At 46.9% G+C, this 19,258-nt stretch overlaps 1 protein-coding gene across 1 annotated transcript; it reads right to left on the reverse strand.

Moving 5' to 3' along the window:
- Positions 1 to 3,911: 3,911 nt before the first annotated feature.
- Positions 3,912 to 16,172, reverse strand: LOC146196192 (beta-alanine transporter-like). Its single transcript, XM_084596945.1, has 3 exons — positions 15,822 to 16,172; positions 9,552 to 10,253; positions 3,912 to 3,929 (listed from the first exon to the last, which is right to left on the reverse strand). Exons 1-3 carry the CDS (start codon positions 16,170 to 16,172, stop codon positions 3,912 to 3,914), a joined length of 1,071 nt encoding a protein of 356 aa, XP_084453071.1.
- Between the last annotated feature and the right edge of the window lie 3,086 nt (positions 16,173 to 19,258).

The following is a 19,258-nucleotide window of genomic DNA, read 5'->3' on the forward strand; positions in this document are numbered from 1 at the left end:
AGAAAGAGGAGCCGTAGTGGAGGGCTACGGAGTAATTTCGACCACCTGGAGATCTTTAGCGTGCGCTGACATCGCACAGCACACGGGCGCCTCTTCGTTTCGCCTCCATCGAAACGCTTTTCTGTAGACACCTGAACCGCGCCGTAAGGGAAGGGAGGAAGATGGGAGTGAAAGTAGAAAGAGAAAAAGAGGAGCCGTAGTGGAGGGCTACGGAGTAATGTCGACCACCTGGGGATCTTTAACGTGCACTGACATCGCGCAGCACACGAACGCCCTTCGTTTCGCCTGCGTCGAAACGCAGCCACCGAGGTCGGATTCGAACCCGGGTACTCCGGCACAGTAGTCGGGCATCTTACCACTGCACCACCCCTGCTTTTTTTCCTTTTTTTTCTTTATTGCATGAATTGGTACAAATACATGAGTAAAAGATCGTGGTTGCCATGCCCCTTGGCTGACAACCGCGTCTAATGGACTTTACCACAAGTTCGCCCATCAGACTCGACCTCCTCCGCAGCGTCTTGCTGCTTCAAAATTTCTTTTAGTTTATACACTTGTTCAACAAAATCATCACGTACAGATCGTGCATCGACATCACAGTGCCTATAAGCCATCCTACTCCTCCAAATACTGTGAAGGCCCAATAGCATGATGAGGTCATACTGAAAATAATTATTAACAGTTCAAGTACCAAATTCCATGTGGCGCCAATGGCAGGTCTTTTTTAAGTGTCCTTTGTAACACATCCCAGTAAAACACTGCATCCCAACAATCCAGGAACAAGTGCTCAACTGTTTCAGGTTTCCTACATAGTAGACATTTTGAGCCCCAAGGTACAAAAAGGCCGTGCGGGGCTGGTTTAAATAAGTTAAATTGGTTCACAGGAAGGGAAAGGCGCAGTAACTGTCACACTTGCTCTGTGGACACCCGAACCGCGCCGTAGGGGAAGGGAGGAAGGTGGGAATGAAAGTGGAAAGAGAGAAAGAGGAGCCGTAGTGGAGGGCTACGGAATAATTTCGACCACCTGGGGATCTTTAACGTGCGCTGACATCGCACAGCGCACGGACGCCACTTCGTTTCGCCTCCATCGAAACGCAGCCGCCGCGGTCGGGTTCGAACCCGGGAACTCCGGCACAGTAGTCGGGCCGGAGTTCCCGGGTTCGAACCCGACCGCGGCGGCTGCGTTTCGATGGAGGCGGGGCTGGGTCTGCTTCTGTTTTTGGTGCGCCATTCGAGGAAGCGGCAAATGAAAGGCGCCGCTCGGACGCCTGGATCGCACTCCCGGCGGGGTCAACAAGCTTCGTATATACATGTGTGTGTGTGTGTGTGTGTGTGTGTGTGTGTGTGTGTGTGTGTGTGTGTGTGTGTGTGTGTGTGTGTGTGTGTGTGTGTGTGTGTGTGTGTGTGTGTGTGTGTGTGTGTGTGTGTGTGTGTGTGTGTGTGTGTGTGTGTGTGTGTGTGTGTGTGTGTGTGTGTGTGTGTGTGTGTGTGTGTGTGTGTGTGTGTGTGTGTGTGTGTGTGTGTGTGTGTGTGTGTGTGTGTGTGTGTGTGTGTGTGTGTGTGTGTGTGTGTGTGTGTGTGTGTGTGTGTGTGTGTGTGTGTGTGTGTGTGTGTGTGTGTGTGTGTGTGTGTGTGTGTGTGTGTGTGTGTGTGTGTGTGTGTGTGTGTGTGTGTGTGTGTGTGTGTGTGTGTGTGTGTGTGTGTGTGTGTGTGTGTGTGTGTGTGTGTGTGTGTGTGTGTGTGTGTGTGTGTGTGTGTGTGTGTGTGTGTGTGTGTGTGTGAACAACTTTTATTTCCACCAGAATTGACGGCCCCCACTCCCCGCCCCCTGCACGCAGGCCTACGGGACGGGGGCCGGGACCTCCGCGATTAGAGGCAGGCAAAGAGGTCTTGGTTCCTTGGAGCCTCTTCCGCCAGGTGGATGGCTTGTTTCTACAGAGTTGGGTCCTCGCTCCGCAGAAGAGTTTCCCAGGCTTCTCTACTAAGTATTTTTGCCTCAGCCCCCGGGGGAGCAAGTGCATTCCCAAATTACGCGGTTGAGGGTCCCATTCTCCCCACATTGCTTACATTTATCGTCATGTCGCTCATCTTTCTGGACTTGATAGGCCCAGACCAGGTGAATATATTCCATGCCTGTAGACGCCGCCATGCGGTCACCTCTTTTTTGCTCAGACGCTTATCTGGGGGTGGCACCAGCTTTCTGCTTTTTCTTTAATTTTCGACTATTTCTGTGTAATTTATTATAAGTTCGTCCATGTTCTGGTAATCAGGCAGCTCCACGGTTACCCGGAAGTAGAGATCTCGGGCTGACTCGTCTGCCGCCTCGTTACCAGAAACAGACGCGTGTGCTGGAATCCATATTAAGCTGACTTTTCTAGTCGGCTGTTTTCCGGTCAGGATTCTCACTGCTTCTGGTGCGATCCTGCCCTCTGGGTAATTGTAAATGGCTGCTTTATTGTCACTAATTATGAATTTTGTTTCCGTTCCTACGCAAGCGAGCGCTATCGCAACTTCTTAGCTGTTTCGGAGTTGCGGCTTCTGATAGTGGCTGCCGATACTGGGGCGCCTCGGCCGTCGACTACCGAGGCTACCGCCGCAACCGACTTCCCACTCGCCGCATCAACGCATGCAACTGCCTTGCTGTCCAGTAGTTCGAAGCGCTTTTTGAGTGCTTCAGCTCTCTTTTGCCTCCTTTTCGCGTGTTGGATATGGGGTGTATATGTCGAGGAAGAGTGGAGATAGCGTATCTCGGTATATCTGTGGGATGCTCGACTTTGGTTGCATCCCTCTGTCTGTCTGCAGGCCTAACATATTTAAAATGGCTCTTCCTATAGTTGTCTAGCTTAGCCTTTCGAGTTGCAAAACTATGACGGCTTCTGCTATTTCTTCCCACGTATTGTGTACCCCCATAGCAAGCAGCATATCTGTGGATGTACTCATTGGAAGGCCCAGTGCCCTCTTCATGCATCGTGTAATGAGTGCTTCTATGTTTCTTTTTTCCTCTGCTCTAAGGTTTAAATATGGCGAGAGTAGCTTATGCGGCTTATGACATACGCCTGCATAAGTCTGATCAAGCTCCTTTCTTTTAAGCCTCGGCCCTTCATTGTTATTCTCCTGAATATGTCTAGGACTTGTGTGGCGTAGCCCTCCAGTTTCTTTAGTATTCCGTTGTTGTATCCATTCTCTTGGATGTATAGCCCTGGGATTTCTATTTTATCAACCTTTGGTACGAACATTCCTTCCACTTTGATACCGAATTCTCCAATTTGCTTACACCTCAACGATTTTGGGTTGTAGACTTGTAGTTCTGATTTGTGCGGTGAGCACGAAAGCCCTCTACTAGCCGCGTAGTCTACTACTGTGTCTGCCGCTGCCGGCAGTCGTCTCTCTATGCTCGCATCACTCCCCTGGTTTATCCAGAGATTGATGTCGTCCGCGTACTTGCTACATTTGAGCCCCTCGATGTTCCCCTTTTTCCGAAATGATGGCAGCTGTTGCATGGCACCCAATCAAGCATAAACAGCAGGTATATCTTGCCAGAAGCATGGAAAAATATTGAAGAAGTGTCCAAAACATCCTGCTGCTTCACGTCTCTCTAAACTCTGCGAAGACACCCAGATCGTTATGAATCTCTCGGAGCGGATCAACTTCCCTACCAAGCAGTATACGGGACTGCTAGAAGATGCACGGCCTGCCTTGATGGTGGCTTTAGAACAGATGGGAAAAGGGACTCGCTCCCTCCTTCCTACATGCAAAGATAGGTAGGAACTTGCTTGCTCTATACTCCATGAACACCACTATACCCATCCAAGGCTCTAAGTAAGAAAACTTAAGAATCTTGTAATGCCATGAAAGGTATACGCAAAAATGACAACACGAAGAAAGATAAGCACGATAGGACGACAGCAAGCCAACTAGCCCGACAACCCTTGCTGAAAAACACAAGCGTCACAAAACAGGTTTCAAGTGACACAAGTCGGCCTATTCCAGAGTTTTGTTTATGACCCCTGTTCTAGTGACGACGCCCCTGGTGGTGGCACACCTCCATTCCGCAATCACTCTCGTACGCTGATTGGCCTTTTATTTCCCATGCACTCGCTCACTACACAACTTACATGCTCTTATTAATTACCTGCAGCTAAGCCTGTCGTTTCTGTGTTGGCAACTGGTTATATATACTTGGGACCAGCGCTCCGAGACGTGTTTATAAGTGGGCAGTGCTCTCATGAATTTAATGTATTCAAAGTGCTTCACGCATTTTCAGTTGTTCGCCCTTCTTTTTTTTTTCTTTATCGTTGAAGAGCTTCTACTCTAAGGCCAAAACATCGGTCTACCAAATCCGAAACGAGTCGGCTGCTAGCAAAGCCAGTTTCCACGCTGACTTACGCCTATTCTCGGCCAAGATATTTTGGAACGGAAAGCTGCACTACAATATATTTGGTAAATGTCATCGGGTATGATATTTTTACCTTCAGGTGGAGACGTTCCTGGGGTGTTTCATTAGGCCTGATGCCGTTCTTTCAACGGTAGGTCCTTTGAGCAGCGACAAATAGCGGAAATATTGTCATAACGATTAAGGGTATGCTTAAAGCCCGCCGTTCCCGTTGCTTTTATGGCGCAATGGATTAATACTACATACCTCAGCACTCATCAGATCTGTTCTATCCCTGTGAGTGCTATTTTGCTTGCTTATTAAATTCGCATTAAAAAATAAATTACTATCATCATTCCTGAGATGCGTTCCCCTTTAGGTTGCAATATGTGATGTCTTAGATTCTTAATAGCCGCAAAACCAGCTCTAAACACAGCCAGGATGTGACGGTATGGGATGGTTACACTTTATTGTAATTATATCTCCTGCTTCAGTCAGAGTATGCTACTTTTAGGTTGCGTTTACAGATACCTCTCAGCAAGAATCGCCGCTTAACTCTCTGAGAGACAACCAGGAAGGAGAAAGAAGTTGCGGTACCCTACCGTTCAGAGAACGGAATTACGCGTTCGCCCGTGATACCACGTAACGCGCCACAGCTGCTACCGCTACGTGACGTGCGGAACCCGGCCTCGTCAGCTGTGCTAATGACGAACCTCGTGACTCGGCGGTCCATAAATGCGAAAGGGAGCTTGTCATTGGTTGCGCTTCTCGCCATGGAGGAGAGCACTGCGGGACCGTCTTCAGCGGCCACGACAGCGGTTACTAGGCGGCAGGCTGCTTCATATCATCCGATTTCAAAAAAAAAAAAAAAAAACACCTTCAAAAAGCTTTGGCAAATATTTGTAATGACGAAGGAATTCTGAAGTGTTTAAGGTATGTTGACGATTTTTTAATTGTTTTAAAGAAACAGATACCTTCGTCTTACCCACAAACCGTGCAGCACGTGCTATTTAATCTTAAACTACATGGGGGTATGTCTGAATTTCAACCATGAACTTCCTGAAGACCGCAGGTTACAGGTTTTAGACATTAACATAACCCTCAATGGCGAAAGCGTATGCTGGAAGTATTGCCCACGTGCACAGAAAGAACCATTGCCATTTGATTCCGCACACTGGAAGACAGTTAAGTGCCCCAATGTTTTAAGGTGCCTTCAAGCGTCCATGAAAAAATCCTGCAGCCATAAAGTACAGGAAAGCTTCGAAGCGCAGATCCTGAAGCTGCAACAGGCTGGTTATCCTTCTTTGTTGATAAGCTCAGTTGCAGAAGCGCTATTTGAAAAGTGAAAAAAGAAAGGTGTAGTATTAGTAGTCCAAAAAATATTACCAAAGAGAAGAGGAAGCTTGTGGTAATACCGTACACACATAAGGTGGCACATAACTTGAAACATGTAGCAGCAAAGTTTAAAGTTGCCATAGATTTTTTTCTGCTTCCGAGAAGCTTTCTTACTTGTGTGGCAAAACGGATCCGAACAAACCAAAAAGAATGGAATGCCAGAGCAAACATGGGAAGCGGTTTCTGAAATGTGCAATGGGCGTAGTATACCAGATGCCGTTGACTTGTGGAAAATACTACATTGGCCAAACGGGCCGATGTATTAATGATCGGCTTGCAGACCATAATCGCGCGATTAAGAGTGACACGGGTACTCTTATACCACATCACTGTATAGCTTGCGGTGAAAAATAAAGGAAAACATGGGAAGCGAAGCTGGGGGAAAAAAATCCTGAGCAGGGGCAAAAAACACCACAGGCCGTGAACTTGTCGAGGCTTATTATATAAATAGATCCGGAAACGACAGTATAAGTACTCCCCTCGGTTGTGATATACAAAAACGAAAGTGTTTTTTGGGTAAGTTCTGAGCCATGTTCTCTCTTTATATTTTTTCTGAGACGCGTGTTTATGATGGCATTTTCTTCCTTTTTGTTTTGTAATTTTTCGATCATCCGCATGTGGGATCTTTCTCTTTGCCCTTACCCTTTTTGGTCTACATATTCACTCGACCGTAAGTGAATAAACAGTTGCAAGTTGCGCTTGTGTTCGTCTTTCTTACCTCCGTGTCGTCTGTTTTGCGCACTGTTTTTTTTTTTTAAATCATGCACCAACTAGCCCCCCAGAACGCATTATGAAGTATTATATAATCCGGCAGATGTGGCTTGCCGAGCTGCTTCGCTAGAGAAATACAACACTGTGATTTCATTTTTCTAAGTCAAGTAAAACGGAGAGCAAGGTCCGTTAAACTTCTCACAAATGCTGCGCTGCTTAGTTGTACACGGACAAGGGAACTGGACAAACGCTGAGGTTAAGCGCAATGTACCAACTGAAGTTTTATTTCTTAGAAAAGGAAAAAGGAAACACAAGCACATTACGTAATCTGAGGATCGTGAATACACACAAATCATAACGACGCACTGTAACAGCAAGAACAACCAAGGAATGAAACCATGAAAAAGTGAAAAATAAACACCTTATCTAAGCCCGGGATGAAATCGCACTCCCCCCCTCCCCCCCTCCCCCCCCCCCCCCCCATCCGCGCATCTAACAGACACGCGCGGGTGATCCTCATGCAAGTCTTTTGTCTCTTCTCAAGATATCTACTTCCCGGCGGGAAAGAGCTACGGAAGGAGCGCTAACGTAATCGCCTTCTTTGCCAGAAACCATCCGAAAGGCCTCAATTACCTCACGCTTTTTCTTTTCTGTTCCCCGCGCCAGAGAGAGAGAGAGAGGGGGGGGGGGTGAGTGCGATTTCATCCCGGGCTTAGATAAGGTGTTTATTTTTCACTTTTTCGTGCTTTCATTCCTTAGTTGTTCTTTCTGTTACAGTGCATCGTTATGATGTATGTGTATTCACGATCCTGAGATTACGTCGCGTGCTTGTGTTTCCTTTTTCCTTTTCTAAGAAATAAAACTTCAGTTGATAGATTGCGCTTAACCTCAGCGTTTGTCCAGTTCCTTGTCCGTGTACAACTAAGCAGTGCAGCATTTGTGAGAAGATGTTCCAACTAGCCCAATCTCAATCACTTCTTAACCGTTAAACTTCTCTACGCTTGGTTAAAATTAGCAGTCTGCAGCCGAGATGTAATGAAGCTTTCACTATATCTTACTTAGTTGAGACGAGTTCAACCAAGGTGTTTTAACATTTAGGTGTTGCTGCTGATGAATTCTATTCGCTTCCTCTCCTGCAGATTTCACATCACTAGCAACTCATCTAGGTAGAAAAAATGAGTTAATGAAGATAAGAAAATATACGCAAAATTTAGTTATTTATGGCTAACTGCGCGGCGTCTAGGATTCGTTTAGGAATCTTTCTATAACTACCTAGCGATTCAAAACACTTTCACGGTTTCAAATGCACTGTAGAGCAATCATGAAGGGTAAGGAGAACCCCGTAAGCTAGCAACAATCCTGCAACTTTGGTTACAAATCAACCAAAGGACAGGCAGTCTGCATGCAATAACATTTATGGCGGGAGCGCTTAGCGCTTAATGTAAGTGGCCAGGGGATAATCAGCACAGTACCACAAATGAAGTAAAATTTCAGTAACAAACCATTGCTTCAGGTTACAGCCGCTCTGCTCTGCCACTGGAAAGAAAAGGGGTGATCTACGAATTGGCACTGAAGTACTGCCACATCGAGGAAGGACAATAGTAGAGGCGAGGTAAGTCTAGAAGGGGCCACGCGGGATAGCCGGAGATAGAATTTATCACCTCGACACTCACCGGTATGTGCTCGAGAGTGCCAGAAAGAACACTGTAGGTGTAAGAGTAGTCAGCCTTACAACCTTGGCCAGCATGTGGTACTGAAATGTTTCATATCTCTAAGTCATGCTAAGAAACACACAGCATACACACATTTTGCATTTCCAAATTACCGCAGGCAAGAGCAAACGCTCTCGTAATGAGGCGAATAATAGAAAAATACGTAATCATCAAGATATAGTAACATTCATAGTTGATCATAAAGTGTCTCAGGTAAGTTGTAAGCAGGTAAAGGTTCTGGTATGTGAAGCGACCTCACGGGCAAAGAAGGAATAAATACAAAATCTTCTCACACCGATCTTCATTTCAACCTTTGATTCAGGGCATCACTGTTGTCGAGCTTTCGCACTCCTCTGTTGCAAATGTAGATCTAGATGCGGCCCAGTGCTCTGACGGTACGAAGGCAATACCACCTTGCTGAGAGCCGATCCAACTTTCTTCACTTGCGAAGCATGGGTTTTTTTAGGTGTACTGAATATTTCTAAAGGTAATTCAGCTGTCTCTTGTGGAGCGCCGACAGAATGCGCTTTTAATGGCGATGCAGTCTCTGTCTGAGGCGAACCAATGCCTTTAACCGGTGACCTGAGTTTTTGCTGCACGGATGTGCCTTTTTCAGGGAAAATCATCCCAGGCGAACCTGCACTTGAGGCCACAGAAGGAACAGTACTTGCCAGTGCCCGCTTCGATTTACGAGGTCCATGCGCTGCACTCCGTTTCCCCACCTTTCCAGGTGATCCAAGTGGATCGAGGCATAGCTTTAAAGCGTCCTTCCGTTGCTGTTCGTCCAATGTACCCAGATCGATGTCCTTCGTCTCGGGGAGAAAAATCTCGGGAAGCCACTGGACGGCGACAGCGCCAACCAAGCTTAGCATTGTCATGAGAAAATGGAGCGCTAATTCGCGCTGGTCACCAGCATAGGCTTCAATTAGAGTGGCCAAGAGAGCTCCCGCATTGCCGAAAGAATACGATACGCAGAAACCAATGCTTCGTATTGCAGTCGGGAACACCTCGCCGGTATAACTGTAGCTGACGCACAGGGCCGCAGCGGTGACACCGAATAAAATTAGCGTAGATAGTGTTGTCCCCAAAGAAAGATTCCATTCGTAACAGAGTGTTAGAAACGCACTGAATACTAACTGCAGTACCAACACAGCTGTCAATGTGGCTCCTTGTCCTCGAGACTTGATGTTGTAGTAGACGAAAGTTAGGACCAGGAATTTGAACAGATGGGCTGGCGGTTGCCAGTGCTTTTCCAATATCAGATGGCTCGAACGTGCACCATAGAACGCAAAGCTTACGCAGAACCAGGATACAAATATGGTCAAAGCACGCCGGCGAAACAAAACTGGGTATAGCACGCGCACCGAGCCATCTGTGCCGGTTCCGTAAGATGCATCGCGCTTCATCAGTTGACGCCTAAGCACTTTCAAGGTTGCTCTTGCCTTGAGAATGTCTACTCCGTTGGCTCTGGCAGCGTGCAGAATGGTGATCTCAGCCTGGCGAATTCTGCACGTGGCAAGCTGCCAGACGGGGGACTCGTCGATCGAGTAGCACCAGGCCAGCACAAGGGCAGATGCCGCGACAAGGATCGTGTGCGACATACCCCAGCCAGGCCGGAGTAGCCACAGCAGGTTGTACAACACAGGCGCCAAAGTGGTAGCGATGATGTTGGCCAAAAAGATGTACAGGGCCCGGTGCTGGTCTCCCGTCACTTCATAAAGAAGGATAAAGTTTATCACGTTGGTCGCGCTAGCTGCGGCAGAGGTCACAAACCGGGCCATGACGAAGAGACTGAATATCTGTGCCGAACCTGCCGCCATACTGGCGAACACCATTAGGGCGGCGCTAGCTAGAGTGACCAGCCTGCGCCCCACCCGGTCTGCCGTTATGCCAACCACAGGCACTACACATAGCGAGCCCACATTGTACATGGAACTGGAAGTGAAGTACAGCCAGCTGTTTTCGCACACGAGGTCCCACATACTGACGATGCTGTCACGAATGTCCATGATGTCATAGTCCCACCGGTGGCACGGAACTTCCTGTCGCTCCTCTTGGCTATCATCCTTAGTAGACAAAAAGAAGGAAGTCAGATTAGGACTCGAGATCAGAGCAGTGTCAAAGTCAGCCCGACTGACTAAACCTGGAATAGGGCAATCCTCTGCTATATAGGCAGCCTGCGGCGGTAGTGCAGTGGTAAGGGTTCTATGCTACTGTACCTAAGGATGCGGGATCGAATCCCGGCTGGGACGGCCGCTTTTCGATAGGGTCGAAAAGCTAGGCACCCGTGCGCTGATTGGTGTCAGTGCACATTAAAAACACTAGGAGGTCAAAATTACCGGAGCCGTCCATAAGAGTGTAAGTCATAGCCCGTGTAAATTTGGGGCGTTAAACCTCAAAAAGCCATAAACCACCTTTCCAGATAATACTACCCTGTGCCAGCTGACGCCATTTTGTCGCAGCAGACTTCCTAATCCATCTTCTGGAATAAATTTTACCCGTCCTCTGCTACGTCTGAATTTATTGAAAAGCAGTCCATTATCCTTGGTGACTAGTGTTTACCTTTAATTCGCCTGAGCTGTCTGGCCAATACTAACTTCCTCTGATTGATGTAAACTGGAATTTCATTATTTCGAATTAGTTGGCTGAGCATAATTGCTGCCATCCTGTCTGATACGTTGTTCTCTGTTATGCCCTCAAGTTAAGTTGAAGCCTTTCCGTCACCTTCCTTGTTTCGCAAATCAGATACGCCTGTTATAATCTGTTTTGTTGCAGTTAACCAGTAAATTTAGTAAACTGATAGTCATTATTTCAGTGTACCTGAAAAATGCATGACTTATCTTTTTTCGCTTATTTCTTTCTTATATAGCCCCAATCTGCGGTCACTCCCTCCCTTAACCAGGTGTATTCCTCGAGTTCTATTATTAGCAGCGGTGGCGTAATGCTAGAGCATCCGCCTCGCATGCAAGGGGACCTTGGTTCGAATCCCGCTGCCGCGCAATTTTCTCTACCGGATTAAAAAAACGCGTGTCGATGGAACTGAATAAAACAGGTTTGGGGTGCAACCTGATGCCGGTGAACCCCTCCGGCAACGCACTCCCTCACCAGAACAGGAATTGGCCACCATGGTGCAGTGATTGGCCACAACCTCCCAGGATTAGTCCTACAAAACCCCGGCCCTCAGTCGCCAGCGGCTGCGGAGCAACTGGCCACGGTGGCGATCAGACTTGTGACGCAGGAAAGGGTGCTAAGCGTGCTAATACTTTCTGGCTCCAAGGACAGGCCGCCATTGGACATCTTACCTTGGCAACGTTTAATACAAAAACCCTACCCAGTGAGGCTAGTTTAGCAGTGTTATTAGAGGAACTAGAGGGTATGTAACGGCCTATCATAGTGCATAGTGAGGTTAGGAGGCCAAATAAGACATATACTGTACTGAAGGGTGGGCATGTACTGTGTTATAGAGGTTTAATAAGAGATGATAACTAGGAGTATGTTTCCTTATCAATGGCGATATAGCTGGTAATATAGATGAACTCTATAGCATTATTTAGAGGGTAGCCGGCATCGTAATTAATCAAAATAAGAGGCATCAACTGAAGGATACACCTAAATGTAGTTATGATGACCAGGTAGTAGAAAGCTTCTATGAAGATGTAGAATTGGCAATGGGGAAAGTAAAAACTCCTTATACTGTACTAATGGGCGACTTCAATGCCAAGGTAGGTAGAAAGCAAGCTGGAGACCACGCAGTGGAAAACTAAAGCATCGGAATAAGAAATAGGAAGGGGCGAGCAACTAGTTCAGCTTGCTGAACGCAATAACTACCGAATCATGTTGTTGTGGCTGTAAGAAGAAGGAAAAGAAAATGTACGGGCCTGCTACTGGCTCTGTAGCTGAGCCACCTCCACAGCCTCGTGCGGACAGAAGAGAGAATAGAAAAGAAAGGGAAAAGAGGGAGAGAAAGACGCGCGCCACAACAACAGCCGTCGTCCACCACCGAAGCAGTGGCGGGTGCAATGACGGCCTACAACAGATAAAATTCGGTGGCTGGCTAGCCCCCGCCGCAAGCGGCGTTGACCTACCGTCCCAGCCTGCCAGGAACTACATACCTTCTTCAGCAAACGTAGAAACCGAAAGGGGACATGGAGAAGCCCTAACGAGAGACCAAAAATGGAACTGATTTCATACTGTGCTCTTAACCCGGCATTATGCAGAGTGTAGAGGTAATCGGAAAGGTGCGATGCAGTGACCACAGGATGGTAAGGTCTCGAGTCTGGATATAAAGAGAGAGCGGAACAGATTAGTGAGGAAGAAGTCAATCAACGAATTAGCGGTAAGGGGAAAGATGGAAGAATTCAGCTCTCGCTGCAAAATACGTAGACACTCAGTGCTAACCGAGGAAGCCGACCTTAGCCTAGAAGTAATGAGCAATTAATTCAGAGATATTACAGAGGGCGCCATAGCAGTAGGCGGTAGCATTGTTAGAGAGGATACCGGTAAACTGTCGAAGAAGGCGAAAGATTTGATTAGGTGCCAAAGTATGAAAGCCTTCAATACAACCGACCGGATAGAACTGGCAGAGATATCAAAGCAAATCAATAGGCGCAAGGTGGCCAACATAAGGAATTATAACATGGCGAAAATTGAGCATGCTTAAAGAGCGGTAGTAGCCTGAAATCGGTAAAGAGAAAATTGGAAGTAGGCAAAATCAGATGTATGCATTGATAGACAAGGCGTGCAATGTCATTACTAACATTACTAACAAGGTAGCCGAGGAATTCTATACGGACATCTACAGCAGCTATAGTAGTCAGAGCAAAATTGAAATTGGCTGTAATGAAGAGCAATCAGACGTCCAGCCAATAATGAAGGACGAGGTTAAGAGAGCATTAGAATCTATGAAAAGGGGGAAAGCAGCTGCAGAGGATCAGGTAACTAAGATTTGTTAAAGGACGGAGAGGTATCATGCTAGAAAAACTGGCCACCCTGTATACGCTATGCCTGAAGACATCGAAAGTACCAGAATCATGGAATAGCGCTAACATTATCTTAATTCATAAGAAATGCGACGCTAAGGACTTCAAAAATTACTTACCAATCAGCTTACTACCAGTTACGTACAAGATATTTACCAAGGTGATCGCTAATACAATCAGACAACCTTATACTTTAATCAACCAAAGGATCAAGCAGGATTTCCGAAAGGGTACTCTACCATTGGTCATATCATATATAGCATTCATTGACTACGAGAAAGCATTCCATTCGGTCGAAACCTCAGCGGTTGAGCAGGCACTGCGAGATCAGGGTGTAGGTGAGCCTTATGAGAAAGTACTGGAAGATACCTATAGTGGCTGCGCAGCAACCATAGTTCTGCATAAGGAAAATAATAAATTTCAATTAAAAAAGGTAAGTGTTAGGCAAGGAGACACAATTCCCCCGTGCTATTTACAGCTTGCTTAGATAGTGTATTCAAAGTAATGGAATGGGAGAAGTTGGGCATCGGGATCGATAGAGAATATCTCAGTAATCTGCGATTCGCTGACATTGTCTTGTTAAGTAACTCAAGGGACCAACTGCAACTAATGATAAATTATCTAGACAGGAGAAGCAAAAAGATAGGCCTAAAGATCATAATGCAGGAGACTAAAGTAATTCTGAACAGTCTGGAAAAGGAAGAGCAGATTAAAATAGGTAGCGAAGCGTTGGGAGTGGTAGTAGAATATGTCTACTTAGGACAGGTAGTGACCGCAGATCCGGACGACGAAAGAGAAATAACTAGGAGAATGCGATTGGGATGGAGCGCATTTGGAAGGTACTCAAAAAACATTATAACAAGCAGCTTACCGGTATCACTCAAGAGGAAAGTATATAACAGTTGCATACTACCGGAACTAACCCATAGGGCTTAAACATGGAGGTTAACGAAAAGGGTTCTACTTAAGTTGAGGACAACGCAGAGGACCATGGAACGGAAAATGGTAGGTGTAACGTTAAGAGATAGGAAACGTGCAGAGTGGGTCAGAGAAATAGGTTACTGATATTCTAGTTGAAATTGAGAGGAAGAAATGGGCACGGGCAAGATATGCAGATCGAAGAGAGAATAACCGATGGTCTCTTAGAGTACCCAATTGGATTCCAAGGGAAGGTAAGCGTATCAGCAGCGGCAGAAAATTAGATGGGTGGATGAGATTAAGAAATTCGCAGGGGTCAAGTGGATGCAGCTAGCACAAGATCATGTTATTGAAACAAAATGGGAGAGGCATTCGCCCTGCAGTGTGTATAGGCCGGCTGATGATGATAATTAGCCAACCTCCTACATTCAAATGTTTCTCCCGTCTGACTCCGCTGAACGTTATATTGCGTGTGTCAATATTATTTTTACACTGATAGTTTTCTTCCTTTGTCGACTTCAATACTACAATTTGCAATTCGCTAATGACGTACTTAGTAACAATTGGCAGAGAGGTGCATCGCGAATTAAAATTTTCAGACACTTTGGACGGACGCCCGATTCAAAAAGGCGCGCTGCCTAAAGCCCCGTGGTGCGCCGACCAACAGGTTTGAATCCGTATCGTTCAAACCAAGTCTTGCAGATGCATGCCGATTAGGTACGACACCACCAGGAAAGCTGGAAAAACAAGCGTTGCATCGCAATCGTTTGCTCAGAGTCGAAGAAATCTGGCGCTACACGCGTGTCTGTTATGCTGTTATGAGCGACCGGCGCGCCAGAGGCAATAAGGTTTGGCTTCATTTTTGGGGGTTTAAGGTCTGAAAGCGACTTAGGCGATGAGATTGAGAGTAGTGGAGGACTCCGGAAGTTTCGACCATCTAGGGTTCTTTAACGTGCACTGACATCGCACAGCACATGAACGCCTCGCCTTGCGTTTCGCTGAAATTGAAAATCAGCCACCGAGGCCGGGATTCCATCCCGGAGCCTTGGGCGCATAAGTAGAGCACCCTAACCTCTGCGGCACTCTGGCGGGTTTGGGAGGCGATAAAGGAAAAGAGCACTGGCCCAGGAGTATGTTGTGCGTGCCGTTGTTCCACTTGCGCCTTCACTGGTTCGACATCGGGTGGCGTCACGTTACTGTGGCAACTGTGACGCGAGCGAGGAACTCTCGACCTCATGCATAGCATAAAGTTTGCTGTGACGCTAGCAGTGAGTCGAGTTCATCAACTTCTCGTGGACAGCAATCTACAATTTTCTCTGCTACTTGACACACGACTTTCCCTCGAACTCGATACATTAACATTCCTTGGTGTCCCACCCAAAATATTACATGAAAGGTGAACCCCAGAAAGTTATTTAGGACTAGAACTCTTGACCATACTTTAAAACGCGACACCATTACCTTTTAAACCATTCAGACTGCTCTGTCAGAAACTTTCCCGTACCACTTCACGCGGCCATTTCCGTGACAAGGTGAGCCTTAGAGTGGTTCTCTACTGAGCCCGCGATGATTAACAAAGGAAAGAATATTGAGCCCTTAACTGGAAATCTTGATTAATGAAAATTTCTTACTTTATATAGAACAATGGTGGCTCTGCAAACGCTACTTCTATTTTTCTCCATTCTTACATACATCACTGTCGAGTCCATGACAAGTTTAATTAGCTAGCTGTCTCACCGGAACTGGTGGATCGTAGACGGTGCACTTGCTCAAGCTTCCGTCTGCCAGCACGGGAATCGCCACATTCTTCCAGACATGGGTGGACAATTTGCGCAGTTCCGAAGGCGGCTTACACCAGTGGTCCACGGGGAGGCCGATGAGACTATAGGCGAACGCGTGCATCAGGAGAACGGTCAAGCTTAGGATGGCGCACAGCAACACAGACTTTTGAAGCCATCCGTGGCCCACGATGACGTAGACGTTCTCCTGAATCACGGCGTAGGAATCACCGTCCATGAATCCCTCCAGAAGGCTCGCAGTTGGTGATTTGGGGGCCGGGTCGGAGCCCAAGTCCGCTTGCGGCTGCATATTATTATCTGGATGGACGCAAACGCCGTAGAAGTTTAATAAGCTCCCGCGGGTGCTACAGCGTGTTAGCACTCGCTGATGCTTCGAACAGCGTTTATCGGATGCTTGGAGACGACGGTAATCCGTGAAACAGGGCAGAGTCCAGCGGCTTCGAATGTGGGCTACAGTGACACGGTGGGGCTTCTTAGTTGGATCATAAGAGATTCAGCTGAAGGACAGCCACGGAGGAACAGCAACGGAGCCGTGTATACCAACGTCCTTTGCTTCTTCTTCAATAGCTGGTCTTTTTTGTTTGTAAAGTTTACGTTAAGAAAGACGAAGTTTCATCGTGATCATGTGCATTTTACCAGCCGGTAGGTAAAAACATGGTGGGTAAGGGCAATACACTGATTCGGCACGTTAAACAGGGACATGTGATCGTGCGAGGTTTGTTCCTGTGGCAACGCTAGGAAAGTATCACCTGTCTCTAATAGATAAGTGTGTTTATTTCTTCAAGGTGTATAAGCTCCAGCCTCGAGCACGTGATTTTCAATCTTTTTCTGGTGCTCTAGTTCTATCTCGCAGTAATTGAGTTTTTTTCATATTTAAGAATTTTTGTACTTAATGAACCCAATATTTTTATGGAATACTCATTTTCTGGTAGGGACCTGTGCGACTTCTCTTTCGGTGTCTACGCTCTGGCTTGATTTTCATTCTTTTCTTCAATTAAACATATGTGCTCAAGACCACAAAACCAGCCTGTGAGTTTCCGCCCACTTGTATGCCTTCTCTTAAGGCACATGACAATAATACAATAAGAACGGCCTACTCAGTGTGAATGACCGCGCTTGGAAGATATAGGAGGCGGTTTACAGGAAGTAGAGGATACAAGATCCGATGGACACCTCATCAACGTCGACTGGGAATGGAATAAAGTCGGAAAGAAAGGGTGTTGTAGAGAAGGGCTGCTGTATAATTTCGTTCACCTGGAGATCTATAACGTGGATCATCATCATCAGCCTCATTATACCCACTTCAGGGCGAAGACCTCTCCCATAGTTCTCTAATTAACCCGGTTGTGTGCTAGCTGCATCCACTTGACCCCTAAACTAACTTTCTGCTGCCCCCTGCTGCGCTTTCCTTCCGTTGGAATCCAGTTTGTTACCCTAAGCGACAATCGGGTATCCTGTCTTCGCACTGCATGTCCTGCCCATGCCCATTTTTTCTTCTTGATTTCCACTAGAATGTCAGTAACTAGAGCTATTTCTCTGACCCACTCTGCACGCTTCCTATCTCTTAATGTTACCGCCCCTACCATTTTTCGTTCCATAGCCCTCTGCGTTGTCCTCAACTTAAGTAGAACGCTCTTGGTTAGCCTCCACGTTTCAGCCCCATAGATGAGTACAGGTAAGATGCGACTGTTGTATACATTCCTCTTGAGCGATACCGGTAAGCTGCTATTCATAATCTGCGAGTGCTTGCCAAATGCGCTCCATCCTAATCTTATTCTTCTTGTTATTTCCTGTTCATGGTCCGGATCTGCGGTTACTACCTGTCCTAAGTGACAATATTCGCCTACTACTTCCAGTGCTGCGCTACCTAAGGTAAACTGCTGTTCCTTCCCGAGGCTGTTGAACATTACCTTAGTCTTCTGCAAATTGATTTTCAAGCCTACCTTTCTATTTTTCCTGTCATGCTCACTGTAGGGCCGCGCCCAAAGGATAATCACCTGCAGGTGCGCGTCTGAACGTGCTGCCAGGTGCACGCCAGGTGCACGCATCTTGGCACCCTTCGTACTGGCCGGTAGCGAGCACCCAAATGACCATTTGGCCCTTTTTTTGTACACTGCAACTTTGAGCAGTGCGAAAAGAGTTTTATCCCGTCTGTAGATGCGACAAAAGAGCGCCCGAAAAAGCATTCAGGAGTTGACGCGGGTATCGTGCTCAGAGCGGGCAAGCCAGAACCAGCCACGTGCGGAATGGCGGCTGGTTGATCTTTCCCTTTCTTTGTCGTTGCTCGTAGTGGTAAGCACAAGTGGCGAGGGGCAATGCACTGTGGAAAGGACTCGGCCAGCAGCGGCAGCGTGGATGAGGCGACGGTGTGCGGGAGACAAGTGGGAAGAGTCTCACGAGAGGAGAGGGATCGACACCCTCACAGGGGAAAGAGTTTGGCCGTGCTTTGTTTGTTTGTAATTTGTATTGCTAGTGGGGCCCTGGGTTAGAGGCTAAGGCCAACCCATGGGGCTGTGCCCATATAGCATATTTCCTATTGGACAGTTGATGTGTGGGGCTGGCCTCTGAAAAAGACCGCCCCTATTTCTTTGTTTTGTGAATATGTAAAATGAAACGTGATCCAAGAGAGTTCAGTCCAGTCTGAGCTGGGGCTCCATGCGTAGGCATGTAACGCGGCTGTTCTGCTTAGGCTCTAACCAGTTAGGTCGAAGAGTAAAGTAGCGCAGAGTGTTGTTTTTGTAAATTCATTTTATGTTCCAGTTTTACTCTGTGTATATATATATATATATATATATATATATATATATATATATATATATATATATATATATATATATATATATATATATATATATATATGTCATGCTGTAAATATATGCTCTACCATCATCACCTTCAAGTACGCCTCCTGGTCTTCTCTACGCCGAACTACATAACAGGAAGGGTTTAAAGAACCTTCCGAAAAGGAACGAACGACATAGATTCTACTGGCGCAGCTCGGCAGGGTTCGGCACGTCTCATCTGCAAGGACAAGCATCGCACCGGCAACCACAGGCCATTCGGCACGGAGCAGCGAGGAACCGTCAAGGGACGATTCTACCTCGGCTGCCACCGACGCCGTTGGAGCGGACGCATCATCCGGGCTCTGAGCGGCAGACAACAAAAGATCTGCGCCAGGTGAGTGGGATTTCTTGCGTTTGTTGAAGTTGGCATGGTGGTTGGTTTGTGACGCTTATGGTTGAGACGAGGAGAATGCTAGCCGCTAAACAAAGCGAATCTAATCCTGAGAGTGAATCGAGGTCAGATCCTCAACAGGAGCAGCAATTGCTAGGGGGCGGAGTAGAAATGGTTACTGATCAGAGTGAGGTAGTGACT

This window comes from Amblyomma maculatum, chromosome 3 (genome assembly GCF_055883805.1).
Source record: "Amblyomma maculatum isolate TAMU_Amacu chromosome 3, ASM5588380v1, whole genome shotgun sequence".
Classification (NCBI taxonomy): Eukaryota; Metazoa; Arthropoda; class Arachnida; order Ixodida; family Ixodidae; genus Amblyomma; species Amblyomma maculatum.